At 35.8% G+C, this 16,879-nt stretch overlaps 1 protein-coding gene across 50 annotated transcripts in view; it reads right to left on the reverse strand.

Moving 5' to 3' along the window:
* CLASP2 (cytoplasmic linker associated protein 2) overlaps positions 1 to 16,879 on the reverse strand; it is a 223,912-nt gene that overhangs the window by 85,519 nt on the left and 121,514 nt on the right. For 30 of the 50 annotated variants that reach the window (XM_031009614.3, XM_055383019.2, XM_031009602.3 and 27 more), the window contains 5 exons: positions 15,256 to 15,279; positions 13,502 to 13,519; positions 10,945 to 11,046; positions 3,283 to 3,453; positions 372 to 479 (listed from right to left, as the gene is read on the reverse strand). In XM_031009614.3, the coding sequence (XP_030865474.1) occupies positions 372 to 479; positions 3,283 to 3,453; positions 10,945 to 11,046; positions 13,502 to 13,519; positions 15,256 to 15,279 (423 nt within the window). Of the gene's footprint in view, positions 1 to 371; positions 480 to 3,282; positions 3,454 to 7,242; positions 7,270 to 10,762; positions 10,790 to 10,944; positions 11,047 to 13,501; positions 13,520 to 15,255; positions 15,280 to 16,879 lie in introns of all 50 variants that reach the window. The other 20 variants (XM_055383029.2, XM_055383025.2, XM_055383028.2 and 17 more) reach the window with 4 other exon arrangements.

A 16,879-nucleotide genomic window follows, 5' to 3' on the forward strand; every position in this document is an offset into this window, starting at 1 on the left:
AAAAAGACAAAAGTATTTTATCAAACTAGTCTGCATTTCACTTGAGATTAAATATTTAAATATCTTTAAATTTGCAGGTTTACTTGTTAAGAAATATCTAGACTTCAATATTCTGAAGTTTAAACCTGTGTGACATTTACTTGATGATGAAGGCAATCTGTTAATACAATGACTAACATATTCATTTCAGACATGTAAATCAAGTCAAAGGAATTTCCCAAACGTGTAATTTCCTTTCCTCAAAATGACAGAAAAGGGGTAGAGAGAAAGATCTGTCGACAAAGAAAGCTAAATCCCAGGTATGCTGAAGTTAACAGATAGTGATAACACAATGGATAAGCAATGCACATAACACCTGCCCGAATACATACCGAGGGGCTGAAAAGAGCGAACAGGACTTGTGTCTCTGCTGCTCTCCCGACTAGCTTCCCGGCTGCATCCTTGACTCACACTTGGTCGAGGAATACGACTGCTTCGGGCTGGTGTGAAGCAACAGCAGCACAGTAAGGGAGAAAACAGAACAGAGTTTGCATTTTAAAAAATTGTTTTTTTCTTTCTTAAAGACTGATCAGTAACTTAAATTTTTCCAAGGTTGAAAAGAAATTACTCTTGCTGAAGCATTACCAGGAATACAGTTAAATTCTTAAATATGGTCCTCTAGTTTGTATGAAATTAGAAGGGCAAATAATATTTTACTAAACTAAAAATGCTGCAAATAAAAATATTTAACATACTGTACAATACAGTAAAACTCAATTTTTCTCTTTGTTCACTGAACTATAGAGGCTTCTAACACTTTTGGTATCTTAGGTTAAAATCTTGCTTTTAATAGAGAGAAAAACCCTATACTTATCAAATATTAATCTAAAGTAAAATACCCATTCTTAAATTCTTAGTTCAAGATAAAGAGGAAAAAATGCCAGGTGCAGTGGCTCATTCCTGTAATTCCAGCAACATGGGTAGGTGAGGGGGGAGAACTGCCTGAGGCCGGGAGATCGAGATCAGTCTGGGCAACATAGTGAGACCTTGTCTCACTACAAAAAAAATACAAAAATTAGCTGGGGATGGTGGCACATGCCTGTAGTCCTAGCTACTTAAGAAGATGAGGCAGGAGGATTGCTTGAGCCCAGGAGGTCGAGGCCGCAGTGCACTGCACTCCAGACTGGGTAACAGAGTGAGACCCTGTCTCTAAAACAAACAAAAACAAAAGAGGAAAAAATAAGCCAATGCTTTCGATTCCCATTCTTTTTCTCACCTCCTCACAAATGAAAAACCCACAAATATGGAACGAAAGAAACAATAAACAGGGGTGAAGACTGACTAAAGGTGGAGTAGAGAATTTAAAATAATGTCTGGAAAACAAAAAGAAGTGAATTAGTTAGATGAAAACTTCAGAGGCTCATGGGCCAAATACCAGGCACAGAATAAATGAAAAGCGCTAGGAACAGTAATTCAGTCTGTAGGCCTAAATAAAATCTGTGCCATCTACTCAATAAAGACATTCTCAGACAAGTAAGGTTTCAAAAAGCTTGACTCCTACACACTATTTCTAAGGAATTTATTTGAGAATGTGTATGAGCAAAGCAAAAGAGCAAAGGAAGAGAAAGAGGATCCAGGAGGGACTCATTCAAACCAGGAAAGCAGCAAATGGGAATCTCAAGAAGATAGCTGAGCAAGAGGCCTAGACGGCAACTAATCCAGAGAGAACTGAAAAGGAAGTCTGGAAAAAATAAGGAACTGCGTATTTCCTTTCAGCAATACTGAAGGGAAAGCAATACTAAAGGATATGAGGAGTGCACACTATTCTTAGTCACTTTCTATATACACAGCAAATGAAAACGTGGCATAATAAGTAAATAACTGGTATAAGTTATAATGGCATAAGTAAATAACTGGTAGGAATGTAAGGAAAGAGAATTCATCTCCTTATAACAGGAACATTCTCCTTCAAGTGGTCCCTAACACTCACTGTACCTTTGGGAAGAAATGGGTTCACAGTACACTATTTGTCTTGGCTGCAAACAACATTCATTTACTCATAACACAGTATATGTTATTTACAGCTTCTCATCTTTTAAAGCCAACTTATGGAACAAGTACATAAGACTTGCTTGTGCATACAGAAGAAAATGTATGTGTAAACTTTAATAATGTAAAAATTGATAACTCTAAGAGTGGAAGGTGAAGGAAAAAGTATGGAAGTTGAGATACTGATTGAGGTTGACGAAACAAGAAATAGAAATATGAGTATTTTCTTTAAATATGAGAATATTTTTTAAAGTTACATAGGTAATCTGCAAAAGACTTAAAACAATAAAAAAAATTATTAAAAATAAACTGGAATAATTAGGGGCTTTCTGCTCTGGAAATGACGGATCAAGTAGCAGCTATCCTAAGGACAAAATCAGCAACATGGTTGATAAAGGAGAAAAGAAGGAAGAGAGAGTGAGAGAAAGGGAAAATAGACATATTTTGGGTTCATCATAGCAACGTTAATTAGTCAATCCTGAAGGCCGTACAATCTTCAAACTTAACTAATAAATCCATTTTTAATGTTTAAGCTGGCTTCATCTATCATTACTATTATCTGAAATTGAAAGTATCCTAATCAATACACAGAGAAAATATTAAAGTTTACTAGTATTTGAATAGGGCTGAACTATAACACGAATGTCAAACACACAAGAAACTGTGTATATATGTGTATATGTGATAAATATGTTATAAAATTCCACAATAACCTTTTCCTTTAAAGTACTAGCTATATGTTTCAAAGCTCCTATGAATTATAGGGTTTGTCTGTTTTGTTTTGGGTTTTTTTTTTTTTTTTGAGACAGAGTCTCTGTTGCCCAGGCTGGAGTGCAGTGGTGTGATCTTGGCTCACTGCAGCCTCCACCCCAGGTTCAAAAGATTCTCCTGCCTCAGCCACCCAAGTAGCTGGGATTACAGGCATGCACCACCATGCCTGGCTAATTTTTGTATTTTCAGTAGAGACGGGGGTGTTGGCCAGGCTGGTCTCAAACTCCTGACCTCAAGTGATCCACCCCCCTCAGCCTCCCAAAGTGCTGGGATTACAGGCATGAGCCACTGTGCCAGGCCCTGAATTACACATTTAAGATACCTAATTCAACCCATAAACTATTCTTCAATTGTTGAATTTTTAAGTTATTTTCTTCTAATTTGTAAGTCCTAATTGTATTCCAAAGTCTTCAATGCTGCCAAAGCCTGAAAAAAAAAAAAAAAGGGTTACATGTCTCACACACACACACACAAAAATCTTACCCACTGAAAGCCTAGATGGACTAGCCTCTCTGCTACAGCCCTGGCTCCGTGGTATCTTGCTTCTTTTTTGTGCTGAGGCTGAATTGACCAGGACTCTTTGAACACCAGAGCTCACAGTGGACAGGGCTGTTGTGGTCAGAACTCTTCCTGGAGACCCAGACCGGCTACCAGCTGAACACCAAACACATATACAAATGTTAACATGTAAATGCCAAGAGAATTTGCTGAAAGGATAAAAATTCAAGAAATATTGATAATACAGAGAAAACTGTGACAGTATGGCAGGTTCTACGCTCAAAGGAAATAGACCGAGGAAGATTTAAATATAATTATAACCTGGAAAAAAAAAAGGGTATACTACATATATGAGCACTAAATGGTAAATCACCTAAAATATACTTTCAGTTTTGGAGGTATAAGACACTATGTTTAATAAGGACAACATTATTATAATTTTTAGAACACAAATGGTATACAAGATTTCCAAAGAAATCACTTATCTGACAATCCATTTCATATGGCTATCATGTTCTGTGTGAATAAGCTATATACAGTCATATGTCACTTAACAATGGGATACATTCTGAGAAACGTGTTGTTGGGTGATTTTACCATTGTGTGAACATCATAGAGTGTACTTACACAAACCTAGATGGTATAGCCTACTACAGATCTATATGGTATATAGCTTATTGCTCCTAGGCTACAAATCCTATACAGTATGCCATTAACAATACTGTAGGCAACTGTAACACAATGGTAAATATTTGTGTATCTAAAAATACCTAAACATAGAAAAGGTACAGTAAAAATATAGTACTATAATTTTTTAAAGCTTTATTTCCAGTGGTTTTTGGGGTAGAGGTGGTGTTTGGTGACATGAATAACTTCTCTAGTGGTGATTTCTGAGATTCTGGTGCACCTGTCACCCGAACAATGTACACTGTACCCAATACGCAGTCTTTTGTTCCTCATCTCCTTCCCAGTATTATAATTTTACGGGACCACTGTCACATATGTGGTCACTGATTAAATGTGGTTATGCAGAGCATGACTGTATTAAAAAAAAACCCGGTAATTCTATCACTATTTTTTGTTAAGTATATAATAATGACAATCTGTTTCATTTTAAAATAGTTTGCCTGCTGAGATTTCTCTGAATGGTACAGCAAAGCTATCTGTCTTACTATTAGACATATTTTTAAACTTAACAAAATTAAATTTTAAATGCTGACAAAATTGGGCCAGCTGAAAAAGAAACTTGTTTTTTGCTATTTGTCTTCAAATAGCAAAGCGCTCTTGGGTAGTGACATTCTGGGTTATAGAAGTCCTAAGGGTAGAAGGGGAGTAAGGGGAAAACATCAAATGAATCAGATCCTTTTCTTTCTTTTCTTTTCTCCCCCCCGAGACGGAGTCTTGCTCTGTCACCCAGGCTGGAATGCAGTGGCGCGATCTTGGCTCACTGCAACTTCCGCCTCCCGGGTTCAAGTGATTCTCCTGCCTCAGACTCCTGAGTAGGTGGGATTATAGGCGCCTGCCATCGCGCCTGGTTAATTTTTGTATTTTTAGTAGACACAGGATTTCACCATGTTGGCTAGGCTGGTCTCGAACTCCTGACCTCGTGATCTGCCTGCCTCGGCCTACCAAAGTGCTGGGATTACAGGCCTGAGCCACCACGCCTGGCCTCTTTTCAAATGAGTAATTTTCAGTTTTGGAAGGTGGACATGTGGTCAGGAACACAGGTAGAGTTAGTAAAATCTTTTCAGAGACTGTGCATGGGTTTAAAAAAAGTTTTAAAAACATGTTTTTAAACTAGAAATGCAAGGGTTAAATTTTAAGGAGATAAGCTCCCTGTCAATCAAAGCACTTTATGTCTACGTTGAATAGAAAAAGTACTAGATAAGAACTCCAAGATATCATCTAAATGTAGATTCAGAAAAGTAACAGAAAAATTAAAGTTGCAATTAAATAAATCTTCATGAAAGCAACCTTTTCCCTTCGTGGGCACTACTTCTACCCAGTAAGAGGGCTGTATGATTATATGTTATACAGTCTTTCCTAATCAGGCTTCATTTTCACAGAGACTCAAATGCCAATGGGACAAGCACAGGATGTCAAAAAAGAGAGGGGCACTGTGTAAAGCAGGGAGTAGTAAGATGACTGATCAAGAGGGAGAGTGCCTGCCCTTTCCTAAAGTGAGAAGTGACTTTTTAGTTCTAGCCACCTTTGTCTTGAGGTAATAGTGGATAGGTCTTGGGATTTTTCAAAAATGAAAGCTTTGATATTTCCAGATTTTTATCATGTTCTATAGGCCAAATAATACATAAATGGAGACAGACTAGACATGTTCCATGGGCTGGCGACCTGTGATTCTTTTTTTTCTTTCTTTTTTTTTTTTTGAGTCAGAGTCTTGCTCTGTCGCCCAGGCTGGAGTGCAGTGGCGTGATCTTGGCTCACTGCACGCTCTGCCACCCAGTTCACACCATTCTCCTGCCTCAGCCTCCTGTGTAGCTGGGATTACAGGCACCCGCCACCACGCCCGGCTAATTTTTTGTATTTTTAGTAGAGACACGGTTTCATCGTGTTAGCCAGATGGTCTCGATCTCCTGACCTCATGACCCGCCTGCCTCGGCCTCCCAAAGTGCTGGGATTACAGGCGTGAGCCACCGCACCCAGACAATCTGTGATTCTTACTACAGTTTTCTTGGAATGGTCTTGCTGAATACAATTTATATTAATGCTTAATTCTTAAACTTTACCAGCATACAAAATGAAACTTATTTCCTATTAGTGATAACAATATTGTAAAACAAAGCAGTGTTTCCAATGAAATTAACAATTTACTATCTGTATAGAAGGAATTCTAAATTATTGTAAGGAAATTATTCAAGTGTATTTTAAAATAGCTCATTTGAATGTTTCATGATGTTTCAAGCAAAGAATCTTTAAATCCAGTTTCTTTCAGTTATAACCTTAAGGATACTCATATAAGGAACCTGTTTTCTCCATGCAGTGTCTAAACTGAACATACACACCAAAAACATCCAAACACCCAACATGCCACAACTCACAATGCAAGATAGGCCAATGGAATGTTTTATGGGAAAACTCGCAACAATATCAAAAGTATAAATAATGAACTGAGCACGTACAATATGGTATTCTATTAAAACCAATATAAATTTGGGGGGTGGAAGTGTTGGTAGGAGAGACTGTAGAATTTCTTGAAATGTGGGTCTATTCAGCAGATAGGAAACTTGTAGTTCAGAAACAGAGTAACTTCTCTTTCTACTCTAGATTTACTGAATTTATTAAAATTATGCAAGTGCACTCTACAAATTTAAATTCAGTCCTGCCCTATCCTAGGAAATAAAATTGTCAGTGTTCATTTTGCTTTAATCATTAACCCTCTCCTCTGCAATACTCCTGATTCCCACTAAGAGTGTGATAATTCTAGTACCTATGACCCACCTTGGAATTATTCATACTTGGAAAAAAATACCAAGGCTCCTTCCCCAGTAAAGAGCCACCAATGCTAATTATTTCTTTTGGGAAAACCAGAGTTGTTGAAAAGTGTCATGATGTATCCAAGGAATAGCATGCTACCAGAAAATACCCATATTTGCAAAACTTGACATCGAACACCTATTTTCTCTTGTGCTACCTAAAGTTTTCAAACTACCATTTTATAGTTTTTATAGCATTTCAAAGCATGACAAAAGCTCCTGTTTCTTTTGAATGTTTATATCCACAGTATTAACTTGTGTCATTTAAAAAAAAATCAAAATTTTGGTAATAAGACAAAGGCCAAAGAAAAATCACAATTGGCAATTTCTGCCCCAGTATGACTACAAATGATAGACTATGATGTTAAGAATTTCTGCTGAATAGAACCCATTCTTCATAATGAAAATAGGTGATCAAACAATAGATGCACACATAAAGTCTATAGATTCTTACCACCAATGGTATTAGCAGATTGTGATCCTGAACAAGTGTAAAGGCAGAATTAGGGTAAGGATTATAATCCATGAAGAGGGAAGGAGCAGTTTTTAAATGGATGGCAGATGGAAATAAGAAAGCTTTAGTCAGTTCTCAGAAAATTAAAAAACCCTAAGGCAAAAAAAGCAAACTTTAAAAAATCCCAAAAGCACAGATGTCTTTAACAAAAGCAGTACATTTAGTTGTTTTTAAAGCTAATCAACTGAAATCAGACACTCATGTACAAAGCAGATGAAATGAGACTGCAACAGTAAATGTAAATTCTTCAGCTTTTCTACTACTGACAGTCGAAAATCAAAATCATTAAATGTTTGTTTTCATTAAACATTTAATTTAAAACTACTCATAAGGAACAACTACAATATTGTACAGCTGAAGAAAAATTACATGAAAAAGCTACAAATGTCATCTTTCTTAAGATGCACTTAAAAAAACAAAAGATGGGAGGAGAGGAGACAAAGTTTCTGACGGGCTGTACAATCATTTGTATACAACCAGCCACTACCAACAGAAAAAGAGACACAATTTTGTCATAAATATAGATCTAGTGCTCTCTCCATTGAGTCTCCATTTATTTATTTATTTTGGTTAGCCATCAGAACACACCTGCTTTGATCTGAGAGACTTTTTTTTTTCTAAGTAGTGATACAAAGATATGGTAAGACCATGCAAGCCCTAATGAATTACTTTATGACAAAGTAAGGATGATGATCACAGTAATACTTCTGTGCAAATATATTGTAAAGAAACTTGCATACAAATTACATAATACCTTTTTTACAAAGGAATTCGGAATGGAACATATAGTCATTCAAATAAATAAGCAAGCAAACAAACAGAAGTCCCTCCAATATAAAACCCAAATGATTTTACAGAGGGAAAGTCTTCTAATCTTAAAGTCCTATTTGGTCTAAGAAAGTCAATTATTGTGTTTTCACAATTTAGGAGAAGATGTGGAGGATTATGGAATGGGTTTCAAAGTGAAAAGCCAAATGCAAAAAATTATTCTATTTTCCAGTGAAGTGATCCTTACTTACAATGTACCTGAAAAGGAGGTCTCTTAAGTATTTTTTTAAAAAAAGCCCTTTGAGTCTTTGCCCTAAGATCAGCCTCAGTATTGTTTCAGAAAAGAACTAATATCTCACAATTAATTTTTATCCTTAGACAATGGACATGGAAATTCCTGGTTGGTTATCTTTATGCTTTAATTTTCCTAACTTCATTGTTTATTTCTCTGTTTACTGAAGGCAGTAAGAATAACAAGGTACAGAAGTACACAAAAGCAGTCTAAAATTCAGTTGACATTTGATTAAAAATAATAAGGATCATCTGCAGTATTTAAATTTTTTTTAAATTTTAAAAAATTAAAAAATAATGACAATTTTATTAGCCAACATATATAGTGCTTATTCAGGGCTAAGCAATATTTTATGTCTATTAAATATGCTACATCATTTAATCCTCACAACAATCCTATGTAGATGCTATTCTCCTCTTCATTTTACAGATGAAATTATAGAAGTGCAGTAACTTCAAATAACCTCAAAGAGCCAGTATTCAAACCTGGGCAGACTCCAGTATCTATGATCTAAACCAGTATGTACTTCTCAGACTTAACTGTAATATAAATCACTTGATGATCTTGTTAAAGATTGGATTCAGTAGATCTGTAATGGCATATGAGATTGTATATTTCTAACTAGCTCCCAGATGATGCTAATACTGGTCTGGGCAGCACATATGGAAGAACACGTCTTCTAACTACTATGATATACTGCTAAAGATTAAGTTACTTTAAAAATATACAAGATCAGGGAAGAATATGATATGATCTACTGATTTAGTTGAGATAAAAGTTTTCCCATTCATAAATAACCCTCAAGTTGCAAACCAATTTACTTCCGCTTATTTTTAGGACTCTTCTTGGTGCTCCAATCATTATTCTGCCTGGATTTTCTGACTTTGGAAAAAGAGAAGGATCTGGTGGGTAAGACTTGCGTAATCACTATCCTGCCCCTCAATGCCCCATTCTCTTTCCTGATTTCAAAATCCAGGAATCAGGTTAAAAACAAACAAATAGGACATCCATATCCTAATAAATCACCTCAACAATGGCAGAAGAGAGTTAAATTTATTTCTTTCAAAAATAGCCAAGTAGGCTGGGTGCAGTGGCTCATACCTATAATCCCAGCATTTTAGCAGGCAGAGGCAGGAGTATGGCTTGAGCCCAGGAGTTTGAGACCAGCCTGGGCAACACAGTGGGAACCCACCTCTATAAAAAAAAAATTAGCCGGGAGTGGTGGCATGTACCTGTAGTCCCAGCTGCTTGAGAGGCTGAGGTAGGAGGATCCCTTGAGCCCAGGAGTTCCTGGCTTGCAGTGGGCAGTGATTGTGCCACTGCACTATAGCCTGGGTGACAAGAGTGAGATCCTGTCTCAAAAAAAGAAAAACAAATAGTGAAGCACATGAATAACTCCTACAATTACTTCCCTAGAAAACTGTCCTGTTTTCAGAGGTAAGCACTAATGAAAATCTCTTGGTAAAGAAGGAAGAGGAACAAATGATTTTAAATTAATAATGCCATAAATGAGGCCAGGCATGGTGGCTCACACCTGTAATCCCAGCACTCTGGGAGGCCGAGGTGGGAGGATCACGTGAGGCCAGAAGAACAAGATCAGTTTGGGCAACACAGCAAGACCCCATCTCTTAAAACAAACAAAAAATTAGCCAGGCATGGTGGCGCAAGCCTGTGGCACCAGCCACTCAAGAGGCTGAGGTGGGAGGATTGCTTGAGCCCAGGAGTTGGAGGCTGCAATGAGCTATTATCACACTGCTCTATTCCAGCCTAGGCAACAGAGTAAGACCCCATCTCTCGTTCATAAATAAATACTTTTTAAAAATGCCATAAATATGTTTACTACTTTGAAACATAGAAATAAATGATTAATTTTAGCTAGACCTCAAAATTGTATTTTTTAATAATCATGCTTATGACAAACTCAGCTTCCAGTGAAAGAGCAAAAATGTAAATCTTAAATTTAACATGAATGAAACAGAATCGGTCATTTCAAATTATGTTTCCTCACTATAAATTAGTATATACCTGCCAAAAATGCTCATCAAAAATAGATAATCTAACAGATTTTTGGGAAAATAAGATATCATGTATCTCTCCTTGAATAATGTTACCTAAGATATAACCAGATTTTGATGCTAATATATGGCAATTATTTTGTCTCTAAAAAGCACAATTTTCTACATTAGCAAGTTTCTGAGTAGAATGTGAACACCTTAATGCTAAGGATTTGTGCTATTTAAAATATCTCCATGCAAAAGTTTGTACGGCAAATGAAGTTTTTCTTTGTAAGTGGCAGATATCAATGATGCAGCCCTAATAAAACACCAAAGACAAGACAACACCCACTCAAAAAATTCCAAAACATGCACAACAACTGATCCAAAACATTGAAAAAAATACCTTCATTTTTGTCAGGTGATGATGAACCTAAAGTACAGAACAAGAACTCAGTATGTGGCTTGTCTTTTTTTAAATTAGCTTTGTCTTTATCCACTGGTCAATCGTCTAATACAGTAATACAAAAGCAACACACTTATCCTAACATAGTGACAAATATAGGAGGGCTGATAAGCAATACATACGCTGTGATTGAGACACCATTTTTGTTCGACTTCTTCCTCTAGAATCTGCCTTGGCATTTCCCATGCCAGCAAGTGGTGCTGAAAGTTTTGCTCTCACCCGGCCTGAGAAATAAAATATTTACATAATTAAAAACATTTTTCTATAATAATGTTTAATAATGAGAGGAGAAAATCTCACTATTTTTAGGTATTGCCAAATTCTGTAATAATGTAATCATCAATTATGGGTTCTATTTCTCTTAAAAATTTTATAAACAGTAATTTTTTTTTTACGTGTTATACCATAAGCTAATTTTCCTTCAAGGATAAGAAGAATCAAACTAAAAGATTTACATTCTTAGTTTATATATTAGCCCAGCAGTTACAATTAAGATAATCACCATAAGCATGTCACTTGTTTCTCAATTGGTAGTTGCAATTCTGAAATTTCAGTTTCCATGAAGTTCAGATTATTCTCAAGTCAACCCTACAGTTTTAAATATAAGCCTAAGCTTGGAAACAATTCAAACCATCCTTTTGACTGAAAATGTACTTCTAAAGGGATCTGAAGGAAGAGATATAATTAGGCAAAAGATTTAATCTCTTTATATCAGATTACTACATATGTATATGGACATGTTTACTGCTCTCTTCCTCCAATCAACTATTTCATTTAGAAAGTGATTTGAGGAAATACATATCACATAAGAGTTAGCATTTTTCTCAATATATTTCTTTTCATACCTCCCAAACTGCACTCCTTTCTACTCTACCACTCTGCCTCATTCCCCTCCACAAAACTAGGCCACAAACATCCTCACCCTATTTCTAGGGCTCTTGAACTACAAGCAACATGTCTGTCAAGTGCTTAGGTTAGCTGCAGTTAATAAAAATAAGTGGGGACAGAATATATTATTGGTGGGTACTTTGGTGTTCTTAAGCAATAGTCTCAACTACTATCAAATCAGAACCAATAAGGTTTGTCATTCAAAAAGAAGGGCTCAGAATTATTTTTAGATAAAAGATACAATTTGTAGGGTATACATGAAATACTGGCTAGCCCAATATGACCATATTAATTAGGAAAAAACATACTAAATAATAAGAATAAAAACTCAAAGAATAAGGAGATATTACAAAATTAAGAAATGAGTGAGAAAAGATAAGAGAGTAATAAGAACTAGGAATAAAACAGAATCAAAACTAGAAGTTTAATTGGTAGAATACCAGCATACTATCAACTTCAAGGCCCCTAATGAGCCCATGGTTCAGGCCTCTCACCCTTTTACAGTCTATTTTGAGCAGGACACAAAGTTCTCTTGACTAAAAAGTAAAACAAAATTACCAAATTATTATTTTTGAAATGGAGAATTTATCTACATTGTATATAACAAAGAAATGAGAGTATGTTAAGTATTTTGATATTAACATTTGAAATTACAATTCCACAGTGCGAGAAATCATGTTTTTATTTTTATTTATTTCTTGATACACAGTCTTGCTCTGTTGCCCAGGCTGGAGTGCGGTGGCATGATCATGGCTCACTGTAGCCTCAATCTCCCAGGCTCAAGTGGTCCTCCCACCTCAGCCTCCAGAATAGCTGGGACTATAGGACGGTGCCACCACACCCAGCTAAATTTAAAATTTTTTGTAGAGATGGGTTCTCACTATGTCGCCCAAGCTTGTCTCAAACTCCTGGATTCAACCAATCCTCCTAGCTCAGCCTTTCAAAGTGCTGGGATTTCAGGTGTGAACCCCTATGCCTGGCCACAAATCATGTTTTTATAGAGTATTCCAATTTAAAACTTAAAATACAAAATTATTTTAAATATATCAGAGTAAATATGACACCAAATAAAAAAGTTAATCTATTTGGTTTTGTGTCACAAAAAATAGTCATCCACGTAAAACTCAGAGGAAAAAAATTTATATTTTGAATCGGAGGTTTTAAAAAGACAGACTTCAGGTAGAGTGAATATAAACATTGAATTACTTTCCTTTCTACAAATTGAAAACTATAAAAATTATTTTTAAGGTGAACTGGCTCAGTAAGATATGTATAGCAATTCTGGTGTAATCTCAAATTCAATTTGAATCTGTGACCAACTCCCCAGTTACTGATTCAAAAGTAGAAGACATATTTAAAAGCAGACTAAGTAAATGTGTTTAAAACTTCAACGATAAAACAATGGTGCATGATCTCTCAAAGTATAAATGAATTGGCATAAATAAAAAAACAAAAACACAAACATCTAAGAAAAGCATTAATGTCACTACTATAAAAAATGAATTATATGCTTACTTCATACTAGATATTATTAAACATGTTAAGCAATTATGTTTTTCCAGCATGAGATGATTCAAAGTACAAAGCAAACCAGCAGGATGAAGAATTAAAAAAAAAAAAAATCCACACATTACTAAGACAACCAAATATGAAATGTAGAACTTACTACAACTGGCAAATTATAAAGAGTTGCAAAGAAATTAGCCTATTTTAGTTTTAATATTTAATTCCTACCAATGAAAATAGTAATGTAGACGTATTTGTGTTACTAACAAAATGTATAACTCTTACCATCTTCAGATGCTGTTCCTAAATAAGAAAAATAAAACAACATTTCAACAAATTCTGCCAATGTTGATATTAAGACCTACCTCACAATCCCCACCCAACACTACAATGAAAGGGTAAAAACAAAAAATTAACTTTTAGTCTGATAGCCTTAAATTAACTGCGGGAAGGTTCATTTTGAGAAAAACAAAATTTGAGGTAATCCAATGATTCACAGCACACGGAAACTAGACAAATAAAAATAACAAAATTCTATAGGAAACACTTTTTGTCTGCTATATTGCATTCTTAAAATTTGAAATGGTATAAAAAATTAGAGAAACTCATCACTCAAAAAAATGTAACTCTGTAATTACTCTTTGAAAATGAAATTTTATAGACCTTTCCAGAATAGAAATGTTTTCTCTGCATTTTCAAAAGGTAGCCCCATAAAGGAATCAGAAAAAGCTAACTGACAAACATAGGAATAAAATCTATGACCTAGGCCTCATTTGCCCATTTTCATCAAAGCATCTACAAAGCAAAAACCTATCAATCCAATTCATTAGCTATTTATTCAGCATTTATGTGCATTCCTTAAGATGTCAATGAAATCTATAAAAAATGACTAAGTACAAACATCATAACTCACTACTACTAAAGGGCAATAATATATGTCTGTGTATTTTTTTTAAACATAGGATTGAACATCAGTAAGAGTAACACATCATATAACAGAAGTGACTTCTCAAATAGATTGATATTTCCTACCCAAACAGGAAAATATTTTGAACTGGAAAGTGATAAAAGTTCGTTTTTAAAGGATCCAGAATATCAATATTAGGATGTCTAAGGGGTTTGATACATAGAAACCATCTCTTGATGGGCTATCATTTCATTCAATGTTTTATTATAATCATATAGAAAAGCAGACACTAATATAACTAGCAGTCATGTACCTAATCCAAGGTTTAATAAATGTTCTATCTCATTAAAACAGAAGATATATTAGATCAATTTTCCATTTACATAATAATTTACAGAAAAATATATAGTGTCTGTTTTTCCTAGATCTCATAATGTGACATACAGATTTAGTATCTTAAGTTATTTAAAAAAGGTCAAGCTCATAGGTAACATTATGGTATCTGCTGAAGTGAAGGGAAAGTGTGGATAATATACTATCTAGTATCAGACAAAAAATATACAGGGTTGTTACTGAACCAAGCCACTACAGATAAACTGTAATCAATTGAATATTGAAATTAAAAGGGCAAAGTTTAAAGTTCAATTTTGACTAAATGTTAGTTTACAACACACTCTTAAAAAGTCAGCCTCTGTAACTTGCATTTCATTTTCAAAAACAATCATATGAACTTACGAAATATGTCATTTGTCATATCACTTAATAGACTAAAGAGGTGAATGAAATGACTTAGGAGATTTCTTTCCATTCTTCTGAATCCAATATTTTTTATTAAGACTTAACAAATCGAGAATATTCAGAGGCGAACTTCTAAGAGCTCAGGCAAACATTTTAAGATAATTAAGTTAAAACAAAATAGTTACCTAGTATTTGAGCAGACTGGGATATGGTATGCCCAATAGATATCCCTAACCCCAAATTCATTCAGAGAATTATGTAGCCATTTTCACGTTATCACTAAATAAGTATTAATAACATATTTTTAGAAATTAAGAGAAGAATGAACAAGGATATTATATAGAATTCAGGTTCCATAAAAATCTTTAGTAGAATTAGGAAAGGAAGTTCTTACCATCCAGCTTGTCAGAAGTATCCTCTTTGATGAAAGTGCAAGCAAAGAACAGAGGAAAACTTAGTATATTAGAAGAAATGATTTTTATAATTCCTAGAAAACATTTTCTTTAAGAAGACAGAATTCATAGTACAGACGTATATATCAAGCTTGTTTTCAACTAAAACAGACTAGGAAATTAAACAAGATGTGAGATAAAGACTTCACCTAATGTACTAAGTAGAGAATTTTTAAAAAGTTGATAATGAGTCTATTTCACTAGCCTAAAAAGAGAAAAGTTAGTGAGGCCCATGTTCCAGCTTTGGACTTTGCCATCATGCCAATCCCCTGCTCTAGTCTGTGAGTTTTTCCCAGACAGTCACATTGCCTTGTTTCTTTTCTCTCTTGCCTATAATATACCCCCAAATTCCACACTTAGGCCCTCTCATCATTAGCCTGTTTACCACCTCGTTGCTTCCCCACCCACATCCTTTCTTAGAACTTTCAGCCCCTTTAAAATTTCACATCTGGATGAATCTAACTCACTTTCTCTATTCTATTACTTGAGATGTCCCATAGAGAAAATTACACAACCATGAAGTCATGCATACTGGCACTACTAGAAACTGGAATAAATATCTGACTTGGTGTTTAGTGCCTGTGCTAAAAGGATTTAACATAGCAGGACTGATATTGTTCTTAAGTGTATGCTTGTGGGGCTGGCCTCTGGTAATTGTTTTGGATCCTCCCTATATTAATGATAAGGTTATTTTAAGTGTGTGTGCAGGAGTTGTGGGGACACTGAACTCTGCTACAGTCTGCCTAAGCTGTTTCTGCAAACAGTGTGGTTTATGGTGAAAACCTCCTTTCTTTTTGGGAGTCTGGGATTCTGGTAATTGTGGCTGGTTGTGCAAGCAGAGTGCCTTATGTGCCTAATTGTGGCTGGTTGTGCAAGCAGAGTGCCAATCCCCTACTGGCCCCCCCAGCGTGAGTCTTAAGCGAGCTTCCTTGGGCAGAAACACTGTGAACATGTTGCATTGCTGTATTTCTTTTCTTTTCTTTCTTTTTTTTTTTTTTAACAGAGTCTCGCCCTGTCACCCAGGCTGGAGTGCAATGGCACAATCTCGACTCACTGCAGCCTCCACCTCCCAGGTTCAAGTGATTCTTGTGCCTCAGCCTCCCGAGTAGCTGGGACTAGAGGCATGTGCCACCACGCCTGGCTAATTTTTGTATTTTTAGTAGAGACGAGGTTTCACCATGTTGGCCAGGCTGATCTCAAACTCCCAACCTCAAGTGATCTGCCCACCCAGGCCTCCCAAAGTGCTAGGATTACACATGTGAGCCACCGTGCCCAGCCCGCATTGCTCTATTTCATTGCTTGAGGAAGGAGTAGCCCCTCGACCCTAGCTCTGGGAGACAAACTTTGAAAGCCTGCGTCTAGACTCCTTCAGACTATCTCACAGGTCTTTTTTTTTTTTCGCTCTAATAAATCCTTTTGCTCTAACAAATGTCAGCCATGAGTGCCCCACCTCTTGTGTCTACTCTCCCCAAATGGCTATTCTAAACTTCAAGTCACCTGTTAGCACATGATCCTGACTCTGAATCTTCAGGCAGAAAGTCACAACAACCTCCCCAATCACACTCT

This window comes from Gorilla gorilla, chromosome 2 (genome assembly GCF_029281585.2).
Source record: "Gorilla gorilla gorilla isolate KB3781 chromosome 2, NHGRI_mGorGor1-v2.1_pri, whole genome shotgun sequence".
Lineage (NCBI taxonomy): Eukaryota > Metazoa > Chordata > Mammalia > Primates > Hominidae > Gorilla > Gorilla gorilla.